Here is a 14117-nt window from a genome sequence, read left to right as displayed (position 1 = left end):
AGTGAGGTTTTTCCTGGTTTGTCTTTGCACATACTATAATTATCTGAATCTGGTGTTTCTTTATGTGTAAATCTGGTTTGTTGTAATGATGATATTTTACTTAGTAGAGAATTGAGCATATTTGCCAGTTCTTTGGGTTTGTTACCTTTTATCAGTGCTAGAATATTTAGAGGCTACTGTATAAATGGCACTCTCTGGAGATCAATGTTGATCTTACAAGGAGACAGTACAAGTTGCTCAAGATTTGATGATTTACAAGAACTGATGAGTACAAAACATTTCAAAAACCGTAACAGAGTCATCGGTAGCTGAGAGTACAGTGTAAAAGTCTTGTAATAGCAAAGTTGGTGGTACGAATCTGATTTTAGCAACCTTTTTTTTTTAAAAAAAAAAAAAAATCATTTCAAATTTATTTTTTTATCAAATGGATATATTAATTACCACACAAGCAAATACTGAATTATGATTTTTGTGAATAATATACATTTATTTTTCGTTACAGTCATAAGAAAGTAATGAAAATTTGATAAAGAAATGAGAAATGTGTTACTGTTAAAAGAAAAGTATGTAAAGCAGTATTCAGAAGGTCATGCACAAATTGAAGGATTTAACATACAACAATATTGGAGTAGGAATTTATGATCTTGGAAGTAGTTCTGTGAATGCTTTGGAATGTTGGAACAACAAGGACAAACATTGCGCATGTACCTTAAGTTTAGTAAAGATGATGTTCTGTTTACTCAGCTGTGACCACCATGTTCAATACACCCGTAACTACATCAGACAGAATTCTGACACACACTATCAAGCATATAAGGCAACCACAAACATTGTCAGACACTGTAAGTGTACTATTCCATTTTGCAAAGTACTGTACATGCCACAAACATTGCATTTGTCTTTGGGAATGCTGCAGTGCACATTACCAGTCCATAGAAGTACTGCAATAACAACCCACTTGTCACAAAGAGCACAGAGTCCTTCTCATCCCATCTAGTAAGTCTCCTGTGACCTGGGGTCCTGGGCAACTGTTCTGAACTCTCTGTTCTTTAGGAGATGCCCGAAAGAACATATACCATCAGTGACCAAGCAGCTCATTAGAATGAAATTACAATGAAAAGACAACCCTTAGCTGCTTACAGGCGTTGACATACGTCAATGGGGACAGATGAAAATGTGTGCCCCGACAGACTCGAACCCTGGATCTCGTGCTTACATGGCAGACGCTCTATCCATCTGAGCCACGGAGGACACAGAGGATATATATCAATGCCTGTTTAGCAGCTAAGGGTTCTCTTTTCATTGTAATTTCATTCTAATGAGCTGCTTGGTATGGTATATGTTCTTTTGAACATGTCCAAAAGAACAGATACCATCTTAGTATATACATAGTTAAGGCTCACTGGCCACTTGACCATCTTCTTCTTCTGTGCGGATGCACAAAAAGTGCCCGAACTCTTACGGGAATTGGCAACGCTCTGCGAGTAATGAGTACAATGGGCGGGGGCACTACGAATGAAGTGCGGGACAATATGTTGAGAATGTGGGTGTCGTGGGAGGCATGCCAGAGATAAGTCCCTGCAGTCGCAATATGCACTGTGTCCTCGGTGGCTCACATGGATAGAGCGTCTGCCATGTAAGCAGGAGATCCCGGGTTCGAGTCCTGGTCGAGGCACACATTTTCATCTGTCCCCGTTGACGTATGTCAATGCCTGTAAGCAGCCAAGGGTTGTCTTTTCATTGTAATTTTATTGTAAAGTTGTTGCATTGTGACTCGTCAGTCAGCTCATTTAGTCAGTATGCAACTTTTAGATTGATCCTGTATATCAATAATATTGTTCAGCGATTAGTAATAAATGTGATGTTTTGCATTTTTGTGCAGAGTTTTATTTTGTTGTGAATACTTGCATTTCATGTCATTAGTAATAAAAAATGGTGACTGAGGGAGGTGGCGCAGTGGTTAGCACACTGGACTCGCATTCGGGAGGACGACGGTTCAATCCCGTCTCCAGCCATCCTGATTTAGGTTTTCCGTGATTTCCCTAAATTGCTACAGGCAAATGCCGGGATGGTCCCTTTAAAAGGGCACGGCCGATTTCCTTCCCATCCTTTCCTCACCCGAGCTTGCACTCCGTCTCTAATGACCTCGTTGTCGACGGGACGTTAAACACTAATCTCCAATAAAAAATGGTGAAATGTTATTTATTAATCCTGTATTTATTAATTAAAATTACCATTTGCTAATAAATATTGAATTTAAAAAAATAAATAAATAAAAATAAAAAGAGAATTCCTTTAAGCGGTATTGAAACCGGTAACTTTTCAATTACTAGATTTCGGTGCTGTGCACTCAGTTACTACCAGGTTCTGTTACATTAAGTGAAACTATTTTGTACTAAACAGCACGTTTAAATCTTCAAAGTCAATTTTTTCAAATATTTTTGAGAATTGTGTCATACTGCTATTGTAAACTGGTGTCTGGCCACTGATCTTCAGAACTTGTAAGTATGAAGGAAACTGTAGAGGCCCAGCATGTGAGTTCCCCTTTGTATTCAGAAAATGAATGCAGCTCATAAATTATGTTGTGTAACTCTGGACGTAGACCAACTGAATGAGAGATGCTTGGCAACACCTCTAAATCAACCATTGACATGACTATTGCTTTTTGACTGCAGAAATTAATCTTACATCATAGATACAGAATATTTATTATTGAAAGTTTCATTTTGTGAAGATGGAGCAAAATAAGTAGATGAAGCCTTTCAAGCTTCTTAAAGAAACTTCTCCACAGCTAAAACATGTAGAAATAGATATCTGCAAAACAAATGAAAAGAAACAGTTGTACTGGTAAAGGAGGTGGCCAACAAACACAGTTAGACGTGTACAAGAAGATAACTCATTAATACGTTTATTTCCACTGTGTACATTAGGAGTTGAGATATATGTAACTTGAATTGTTGTAGGTTCTTCTGTGGTGCTGAGCTACATACAGAGAGAATAAAGTTCTTGATTGTAACAAATATTCTTGAATGCTGATACACTTACTTAAGTCTCTGACACACAGTAATGTTTGGTAGTGTCATGGTAAGTTGACATATTGTCCTCACTGCAGTCTAATGTTGATAAGTCTGTCAATGCACTAAACCTCAGGGTGAAACGCTGAGCATGGTTGCTTAAAAAGATGGCCAATCAGTGTTGCATGCAGTTAGATCACACCAGCTCTGGTGGCAAGTATGCTTGGTGCCACCCAATGGAGAAGAGGAAGTGACGGATAGTGAGATTGCCCTGATGGCAGGTTTAAAAGTGCTCTCTCTTGCATAGCTGAGAGCAGCTCATGGTACACCAGGTGTGGTCATTGAAGATGCCATCAATACTGCAGAAACTGTATAATTCTCAGCACTAAGGCTCTTGAACATGGAGTGCTGGCCATCACAGTGGCCCTTAATGCTAGGAAAAAGCACGTTTCGTTATCCGGTGGTATGATTTCAAAACATAGAGTTGTCATTGTTATCTTTGTAACCAATATTCTAGAGAATATGTCATTTCACAGTTGATAATTTTTGGCCACCTACAATTTTCCATTAGGAGGCACATCCAGCTGCACTCTGAACACAAACTGTAGATGACTGTGGCATCGTGTTATACTTTCAGCATTTGCTGAACGTGCTTTTTAATACTTAGGAGGTATTAAAGCCATTGTTACTCATTGCTAAAGAAATTATTAACACAGAGAGCACATTTATGTTGTTTGCTGCCTACTAGAAGGTTGGTCTTACAACTACAGTGATATGATGATTGTCTTTCTCAGACATTTGATATCCAGCTATTTGGGGACCAACAGTTTAATATGTACAATGATGCAGTGCATTGCAGCTTGCTGTTTTGCAGATTAACCAGCATTGTCAGAGGGGTGTGTGTGTGTGTGTGTGTGTGCACGTGTGTGTGTGTGGGGGGGGGGGGGAGGGAGGGGGGAATCCTGGGTCTGACCTATATTCATCCACTGTACCATTGGCACTTTAGTTCAGCATGTAATCACTAAGCTTCCAAGACAACTTCATTCCGTAATTGGCCTGTAAACATGACATTAGTAATTGTCTTACACGTTCATACTATTTCTGTTCATTAATTGATGTGCAGTTGCCACAGCAGATTAAGCACGTGTTCGATAGATTAAAAGTTAATATGACTTGTGTAGTTACTGCTGTTCAAGCCTAGAGCCATTTTTGTAACAGATGTTCAGTCATTATTGAATGTAGTCGATCTCCATAAACTTAACTGTTTGCTGCAAATAGTTCGAATTTCCCAGTCATATTTTCCATCAAGAATTGTTATTAGAGCACTTAACTGTAGTCATTATCTACATCACCAGTATTCTCTTGGACATAACTTTATAAATCCAAAAAAATCATTTCTAACATCATCAGTGTGGGAGTGTTAACAGCACTTTATTTTATATTTACCTTCAGCTTGTACTCGAGTTAAACAATCTGTTCTTTTGTAGTTTCACTAGATTTTTACATAATGACTGCAACTGAACTTGATTCAGTTTGCAAAATGTTGCTAGTTACTTGTTGATCCTGGTTTGCAGTGAAGCAATCACAGAGTAATGTTTATGCGATGCAGGTTTCCAAGGCAAGCTAGATCAAAGTTCATTTTTTGTGCTTGTCTAGAATCAACTGCTTTGTACAGTCAGCTCTTAATGTTCCAAGCCATTAGCGTATTTTGGGTTTTAATTTTGTGATTGTATTTACAACAGTGATCTAAATCGTCCTTGCATGTTGTTTGTGGCTCCCCAAAACCAAAACACACAGATGTGTGACTTGTTTTATTGATAGTTTTACCTTGTTACTTATCACCTGCAGCAGTTACATCTGTCGGAGACATTGTCAGCATGCTTTAGGAACACTTTGCTGTGATGATATTGAAATAACTTCTTAGGTTGTGGGCTCCAAAGTCGACTACTCAGCTGCATCTATAACATGGTGCAGGTCCTGCTGAACACGGACACCAACATGTGATAGAGAAGTGATCTATGGATGGCAGTTTTGGTCCACCCAAGATATTTTTTTTTTCTCTGATACTCTCCATACCTGATCAGTATTTCTCCATCTTCTATCTGGGGAGGTGCCTGATGGCAGAATGGCAACTCCACACAGGTGTTGTTGTGATTATTGTTATTATTATTGTTATTATTATTATTTATTATTATTACAGATGTTCTTCATCCTTCTTTCAGGAGCTCAAGGATGAAGCTAAGTTGACAAATAATCACAGTGCAGCAGAAAGGTATTGTACAGTTTTTTTTGTATCGTAAATTTTTGATTTTGTGTACTGTGTTTGCAGCTTAACATTATAAACAGCACAGCTGAAAATATGGCATTACGCACATATGCACACGATTTGATGAATGCTGTTGATCAGTATCTGTGATTTCCATGTGCTGTTCTGCTGCAACACACTCAGCCATAGGCTCCTATTCAACCAACAGCAAGCATTCCTGCAATTGAGTAATGTCTACATTTATTTTTCTTTCCGTTTGTACCCCAGTTGTACAAAATTTATGATAAGGCAACTTTTTCCAGCTTCAATATAATTAATATTTCTTTTCCGCAAAGTTGGGGAGAAGGCACACTTTAAAGTAGCTCACACTAAGCTTTGATAAAATTGTTCATCTGTTGAGACAAGAGAAAACATAAGTAAACTTGGACTGCACTAAGTCAATATCCTCTAATCACCTTGCCTGATGAATAGAGTTTTGCAGTATGCAAATGTCATGTCTTGATATGGGTAGCTCACATAATTCCTGTCCACCTGGCAAACAGTGGACACTCATTGACGAACACGTTCATCACGACATAATAAGAAACGAATGTTTGCCCACCCATGAAAAAGTATCATTTGGCATACACTTTTTATAACATTGACATTTCTCATGAGGGATCAAGTGTGCTCACATCTCTTATAAGCTGTCCTCAATTGTTAATCTCTGAAACATGACACTTATTTGAAAGGTGAAAAAAAAAAAAAAAAAAAAAAAAAAAAAAAAAAAAAAAAAAAAAAAAAAAAAAGTAGAATGTGTGTATCAGATAACTTGATATAATATCCTTCAGCATGGTTGGTTGGTGGATTTGGGGTATAAAGAGACCAAACAACTATCCTCCAGCATGACTGTGAGTGTTTAGAAGTGACTTTATTGTTTGTGAAGCACAAGCTGTTGACATGTGCAGAAATAGGCAGCTATGACTGCTACTTGCAACACTTATAGTGCTGACATTGTCACATGAAAATGTTCTATTAAATTTTGAAAAAAAAAATAAAATCATGAATGTGATACTTAGGTAATTGGGCTACGCATAGCTCTGTTTAAAAAGAATGGCTCAATAAATTCGCAGGGGTGACCATTTAGATCTTCTGTCATGCCCTGCACCTAAACTCGCTACAAATAATAACATGTACCTGTGATCTTGCTGTCAGATTGTGAATGCATCGGTTAGAATTATGAATTAATAAAATAATCAGAAACATTAAATAAAAGATAATAAATAATTAGTAAAAGGGTTTTATTCTAATGTCTGAAATTTATGAAGATGACACCAGAGAATTACATTAAATAATGTTTATCCCAGTAACTAATCTCAAATAAACGGTAAGTGGTCCTATCATTACCAGTTATACAACAGTCAGAAAGATAACCTTATTAAAATGCAATGAAGGTAATTGTGTTACAAGAATGGTATCAGAATCCTCAAAGTAAATAGTCATCCAAGAAATGCAAGAAACTTTAGTTCGTTTTGTGATCACAGTATGTGAAATAGTCATTAGCTCAAAATAATTCATGATTCTGCATGACGGTTTATGTATAAACACACAAGAGATAAGGAATAGATACTCATATTGTGTGTAGTTTTAATTCTATAATACATGGAGAAAAAGTCAAAGTTCTGAACTGGGGTGTCTTCAGACTTTATGAAAGTTAAAGTCCCATTGAAAGTTAAAGTAGTCTAGCAGACATTTATAGCACAGAATTTATCAACTACACAACAGTATCATATGGTACCTCAGGCAGGTCAGCCTTCTTCCACATCTCGATGTAAAAGTCCTTAATCGCTCCCTTGAGAGCACCACTCAAAAAGTGCCCATCTTCACTTGATTCCAGTACTGTACCGCCACTAGCTAATTCTCATTGGCTGAAGTCCACATTCACCAAAAATACATAATGTGTTCTGTAGGAGTGACTAAACTTGACCACTTTCAGCTCTAAAATAATAAATTGTATCAATTTTAATAAAAAGAATGTCACAAATATTTGGCCACAATCAGACCATTTAAAATAAGTATAAATAATAATTAATTCATAAATGAACAAGCCAGCATTCTTGCACATGTGTGTTCACATTAAATGACAATAAAATATCAATTAAACAATTCCTTAGGCCATCTTGACAGAAGCATCTTCTAGCACTCTTCTCAATTATGGTGTCAGTGAATACATGCAAGTGATCACTTTTAAGTTACAGTGGTTTTTAGTATCAACTATCATCAACATTTAAATTAAGTTACTGGCAAAAGTAGTAAAATACTTATTAAATAACTACACAAATATGGCAAAACATTTGCCATTCATGCAACATTCAATTGCTGTGTTATTGTGCAGAAGACAATGTTCTGACAGATGTTTTCATAATGAAAAAGATATAAAAACATAATACATAAATAAATAAAATAGATACAGATGTTAAGCTTTCAGGGTTGATAGCTAAAATGCTATGCTACGATCTGAGACACTATTGAAATCACACAAATCATTTTAAAGTGGTTAGTTTTGAGTTTCATTGGGTAGATATTTGGTAACTATAAATTACTCACTTTTGTAGGTTTTAAAATCTGTTATTGTTTCATTGGATGTGCTTCACTTTTCTGAGACTGCATATGTATTCAGATGTGCCTGACTATGGAACTGTGATTTATTATTGAATTTCTGTGAGTTGTAAGTAGCCATATTTATAACACCACCATTACTGGTACATCTCCTGCACTCCGGCAATACGAGCAATCACTGTCCAAATTTTCCATGTCTGAGCACTCACTGACTGCCTTTTTACCTGAGCTCACCTGGAGCAGCTGAGTGGCCTCCTCACACTGCTGACTTGCACTCACCCAAATAAGCTTACTCACATCTCCTCAGTGCCAACCCTAGACAGATGAATAGTGTGTCTGAATGTGTAACATTACAGTGGGGACGGATGTTAACCAGTAGCTCAACTTGCAGTAGCAGATGTTAAACACAGCAACAGCACATGAAGCATTGTGATATGGGCCATGGTTCAGAATAATAAGTTATATACAGTAAGTAAGAAAATTTGTGTGTAGCCGAGTACAATGACCCAAATACCTGAACCCCCCAGGGCTCAGCACTCTTTGGTGAGCTCTTGCTTGGCTACCATGGGGGCCCAGCCTTTTGCAGTATCTTTTCCCTTCTGTGCTGCATGTCTGTCCACATGCTGTTCTTTTTCTCCCCTCATGTAGGGAACACATCTGGGGTATTTCTGGGAATGTGTTTTGAATTTTCAGTAGCCTGACATCAGAACAGTCCCTCTTCTGTTCTTTCTTCATTCTCCATCTCCTATCTACATCTATATCTACATCATGCTCCACAAGCCACGTAATGATGTGTGCGGGACGGTACTTTGGTACCACTATCTAATCCCTCCAACCTCGTTCCACTCGCGAATACTGCATGTGAAGAATGATTGCTGGTAAGCCTCTGTATTCGCTCTAATTTCTTGAATTTTCTCCTTCTGGTCAATATGCGAGATGTATGTGGGGGAGGGGGGAGTGGGGGGGGGGGGAGGGGGGAGTGGGGGGGGGGGAGGGAAGTAATGTAATTTGTTGTCTGACCCTTCCGGAAAAGTGCTGTCCCGAAATTTCTATAGTAAATTTCTCCTTGATGCACAATGCCTCTCTTTTAACATTTGCCAGTGGAGTTTGTTTAGCTCTCTCGCCAGCTAAACAATCCTGTGATGAAACGCACCTCTCTTCATTTGATCTTCTTTATCTCCTCTACCAGTCCAATCTGATAGGAATCACGGATAGATGAACAATATTAAAGAATCGGGCAAACAAGTGCCTTATAAGCCACTTTTTTTCGTGGATGAGTTGCATTTCCTTAAGATTCTTCTGATGAATCTGAGCCTGGTCTCTGTTTTTCCCACTATCTGTTTTATGTGGTCATTCCACTTAAGATCGCTCTGGATAGTTACGCATGGATATTTTATGGCAGACGCTGTCTCCAGCTGTTTGTCATCAATAGTTTAGCTACACAGTAGTGGAGTCTTTCCTATGTGTGCGCAATATGTTATATTTATTTATGTTCAGGATCAACTGCCGGAGCCTGCACAATTCATCAATTCTCTGCAGGTCGTTCTGAAAATTCTTATTATCTTGTGGCGTTGCTACTTTGCTATAGACAATTGTGTCATTTCCGAATAGCCTTAAAAAGCAACCGACACTTTCTACTAGATCATTTATATATTTGGTAAACAGCAATGGTCCTTTTGCACTTCCCTGTGGTACTCCAGATATTACCTTTATATCTGTCGATTTTGTTCCATTAAGAGCGCCGTGTTAAGTTCTATCTGCAAGAAAGTCTTGAATTCAATCAAACGTCTGCTCTGATACTCCGTAAACTTGTATTTTTTCATTAAACGGCAATGTGGGACGGTTTCGAATGCCTTACTGAAATCAAGGAACACGGTATCAGCCTGAGCGTCATTGTCTACTGCGCTATGGATCTCATGGAGGAACAGAGCAAGCTGAGTTTCGCAGGATCTCAGTTTGTGGAATCCATGTTGAGTTTTGTACAGAAGATGTTCATTTTCCAAAAACGTCATAATTATTGAGCATAAAACATGTTCCATAATTCTACAACAGATTGACATCAACAATATAGATGTATCATTGGGTGGATTTGCCGTACGGCATTTATTAAAAACAATATGTCCTGCACTTGTTTCCAATCATTAGGTACCTTTCCTTGCTCAAGCGATCTACAATAAATTACCGTTAGAAGGGGAGCAAGTTCTTTCACACAATCTTTATAGAATCTTATACGTATCTCATCTGGTCCTGGCACCATTCCACTACTAAGCAATTGTCGCTGTTTTCAATTCTGCAATTGGTTATCTCAATATCTGCCATCTGCCATTTCAACGTTCGTACAATGATTGAAAGGAGGGACAGTGTTACGATCTTCCACACTGAAACAACTTCAGAAGGCTGAATCCAGTATATTGGCCTCATTTGTGTTACCTTCCGTTTTGGTGCCAGTGTGGTCACTGAGAGAATCAATAGACGATTTTGACCCACTTACTGATTTCACATATGACCAAAATCTCGTAGGGTTTTTACTCAGGTCAGTTGACAACATCTTACTTTCAAAATCATTCAACGCTTCTCTCATTGCTTTCCTTAGGCTCATTTTTGCTTCATTCAACTTTTGTTTGTCAGCTAGGTTTTTACTCCTCTTGAATCTGAAATGAAATGCTCTTTGTTTACATAGCACATTTTTAACACGGCTATTAAAACCCATGCTGGATCTTTCCCATCCCTTAAAACCTTACTCAGAACATACTTGTCTAGGACATAATGAATGATGCCTTTGAGTTTTTTCCATTTGTTCTTCACATCTTCGTCCTCATCACCAAACATTTGATGCTAACTGCTGAGATATTCAGAAATTTGTATCCTCTCACCCTTGCTGAGCAAATATAGGGTGAGTCAGGAGGAAAGGTACATGCATTGAGGGGTGATAATATTAGTGATTCTGAACAAAATACTTTGTGTGAACGTATGCCCTATTCCAAATGGTTTCTGAGATAGAACACATTTAATATCACTCTTGTATGTTTTTCTTGAATAACTCGAATACCACACCCTCCAGTGAAAACGTGTTGCAGTACAAAATTAAACTGTTTTAAATTTCCTATAAAAAAAAGGTCCTATTCATTTTGTTCTCAATAACAAATGGTTTGTGTGAAGAGAGTGCGAGAATGTTGAAAAACTCACTCAACGCGCATGCGCTGTAGCTTGCGTAGATTATGTAGGCCAATTTGAGGTAGCATATTGAGGTAGCAACTTGAGACGAACAGGACACTTGTGCTCTACCAAGTCAGGAAACTTTTTAAGAGACAGTCTCCACTCCTTCCGATCTGATCACATAAGCATAGAAAAGATGCGCAATGATATCAAAGAGATAGTATCAATGGCAATTGAGAGATATATACCACATAAATTAATAAGTGATGGTACTGATCCCCCATGGTTCACAGAACGGGTCAGATTGCTGTTGCAGAAGCAACAAAAAAAAGCATGCCAAATTTAAAACAATGCAAAATCCCCAAGATTGGCAAAGTTTTGCAGAAGTTTGAAATATAGCGTGTGCTTCAATGCGAGAGGCTTTTAATAATTTCCACAACAAAACTCTGCCTCAGAATCTGGCAGAAAACCCAAAGAGATTCCAGTCATATATAAAACACACAAGTGGCAAGGCGCAATCAATACCTTCACTGCACGATAACAGTGGTGAATTCACTGATGATAGTGACACTAGAGCACAGTTATTAACATGGTTTTCTGAAACTCCTTCACCAAAGAAGACACAGTAAATATTCCCGAATTCCAATGAAGAACAACTACCAAGATGAGGAACATAGAAGTAGATATCGTCAGTGTAGCAAAGCAGCTTAAATTACTTAATAAAGGTAAGGCTACTGGTCCAGATTGTATGCCAATCAGGTTCCTTTCAGAGTATGCTGATGCAATAGGTCCATATTTAGCAATTGTATAAAACTGCTCGCCACAGAAAGTTCCATACCTAAAGACTGGAAAATTGCTGAAGTCACACCAATACTGAACCAGGGAAATAAGAGCGACTGCTGAATTGCAGGCCCATATCGCTAACATCTATTTGCAGCAGGGTTTTGGAACATGTACTGTGTTCAAACATTATGAATTAGCTCGAAGAAAACGATTTATTGATACATAGTCAGCATGGATTCAGGAAGCATTGTTCTTGTGAAACACAAGTAGCTCTTTATATTCATGAAATAATGAGTGCTATCGACAGGGGATGTCAAATTGATTCCATTTTTTTAGATTTTCAGAAGGCTTTTGACATAGTTCCTCACCAGCACCTTGTAACCAAACTGTGTGCCTATGGAATGTCGCCTCAGCTGTGTCAGAAAGGTCACAGTTTGTAGTAATAGGCGGAAAGTCGTCAAGTAAAACAGACGTAGTATCCGGCATTTCCCAAGGAAGTGTTGTAGGCCCTCTGTTGTTCCTGATCTATATTAACAACACAGGAGACAATCTGAGTAGCCCTCTTACATTATTTGCAGATGATGCTGTCATTTACCGTCTTGTAAAGTCACCAGATGACCAAAAAAAAATTGCAAAATGATTTAGATAAAATATCTGTGTGGTGTGAAAAGTGGAAATTGACCCTGAATAAAGAAAAGTGTGAAGTTATTCACATGAGTACTAAAAGAAATCAGCCAAATTCGATTAAGCGACATGTCACACAAATCTGAAAGCTGTAAATTCAACTAAATACTTAAGGATTACAATTACAAATAACCTAAATTGGAACAATCACATAGATAATGCTATGGGTAGAGCATATCAAAGACTGTGATTCATTGGCAGAATACTTAAAGTTGCAATGATCTACTAAAGAGACTACTTACACTACATTTGTCCACCCTATTCTGGAGTATTGCTGTGCGGCGTGAGATCCACATCAGCTGGGACTGAGGGATGATGAAAAAGTTTAGGGAAGGGTGACGCGTTTTGTATTGTCACGAAATAGGGAAGATGGTACCACAGACATGATACGTGAATTGGAGTGGCAATCATTAAAACCAAGGCGTTTTCTCCCCAAATTGTGAAAACATTATGTTGGCACTCACCTACATAGAGAGAAATAATCATCACGATAAAATAAGAGATATCAGGGCTTGCACAGAAAAATTTAAGTGCTCGTTTTTCCCGCATGCCATTTGAGAGTGGAACGATACAGAGACAGCTTGACGGTGGTTCATTGAACACACTGCGAGGCACTTAATTGTGAGTATCAGAGTAATCATGTAGATGTAGATGTGGATGTAGAACAAAGAGGAATTGCGGCTACTCCTTGAATTGCAGTGTACCCTTGTTTTCTACCTGCATGTTACAAAATTGTGTCCTTGTGACTGATTTGTCCTCTCACATTTTCTTACAGTTTGCTTTGACCTTCCCCCTGAGGATGGCATTTCATCTCATGGGGGAGTCATGCTTCTTGTCTGAGATGACTTTCATAGTCAAACCATCTCGCTGAACACCTGGCTGCTGCAAGCTGTTGCAGTCCACATTTTCCTTCCTTGCTCCACCTTCTCTCTTTGTACTGTCTGCATCTGTCCATGATTCGGTGTCACAAAGGAGGACTTCCTCCAGCTAATTGGTCAACTCCTTCACCCCTTCCTGCTGCTCAGTGACTTTAATGCACACCATCCCCTCTGCGGCTCTTCCAGAACCTGTCCAAAAAATGTCCTCTTGGCTGACTGTCTCAATCAGTTAAACCTCATCTGCCTTAATGCTGGAGCACCCGTGTTTCTTTCAGACTCCATGCAAACATGTTTCCATTTGCACCTGTCATTCTGCACTGCCCAGCTTGCTCGTTGTCTCAAGTAGTCTTTTGTCTCTGACATGTACTCAAGCAACCATTTCCTGTGTGCTATCCAGTTGCTGACTCCTACCGCACCTATGTGTAAACCCAATTGGCAGCTTTCTAAGGCTGAATGGAGGCTGTACTCCTCCCTGGCCATCTTCACCAAACAGGATTTCCCCAGTTGTGATGACCAGGTAGAATACCTTTTAAACATTATTCTTACAACCACAGAATGTTCCATTCCTTGCACTTCATCTTTACCGTGCCGTGCCCCAGACCCTGTGTGGTCTAAGGCATGCCACAATGCAATTTGCATGCGGAGACATGCTCCCCACGTTTTTAATCTTCGTCCTACAATTGTGGACTATTCGTTGTAAACAGTTGCATGCACAGTGTCGTCGCATTCTTCAGGACC

General features: G+C 38.7%; 1 protein-coding gene across 1 annotated transcript in view; it reads left to right on the top strand.

Annotated features, from left to right (window-relative positions):
• Nucleotides 1-14117, top strand: part of LOC124717180 — a 128657-nt gene that overhangs the window by 59941 nt on the left and 54599 nt on the right. Inside the window, exon 5 of the mRNA XM_047243957.1 lies at nt 5237-5286. Coding sequence (XP_047099913.1) covers nt 5237-5286 — 50 coding nt within the window. The remainder of the gene's footprint in view (nt 1-5236; nt 5287-14117) is intronic.

The sequence above is a fragment of the Schistocerca piceifrons genome, chromosome 9 (genome assembly GCF_021461385.2).
Source record: "Schistocerca piceifrons isolate TAMUIC-IGC-003096 chromosome 9, iqSchPice1.1, whole genome shotgun sequence".
Taxonomy (NCBI): domain Eukaryota; kingdom Metazoa; phylum Arthropoda; class Insecta; order Orthoptera; family Acrididae; genus Schistocerca; species Schistocerca piceifrons.
Note: the sequence above shows the minus strand (reverse complement) of the source record. Positions and strands in the feature narration are given on the sequence as shown.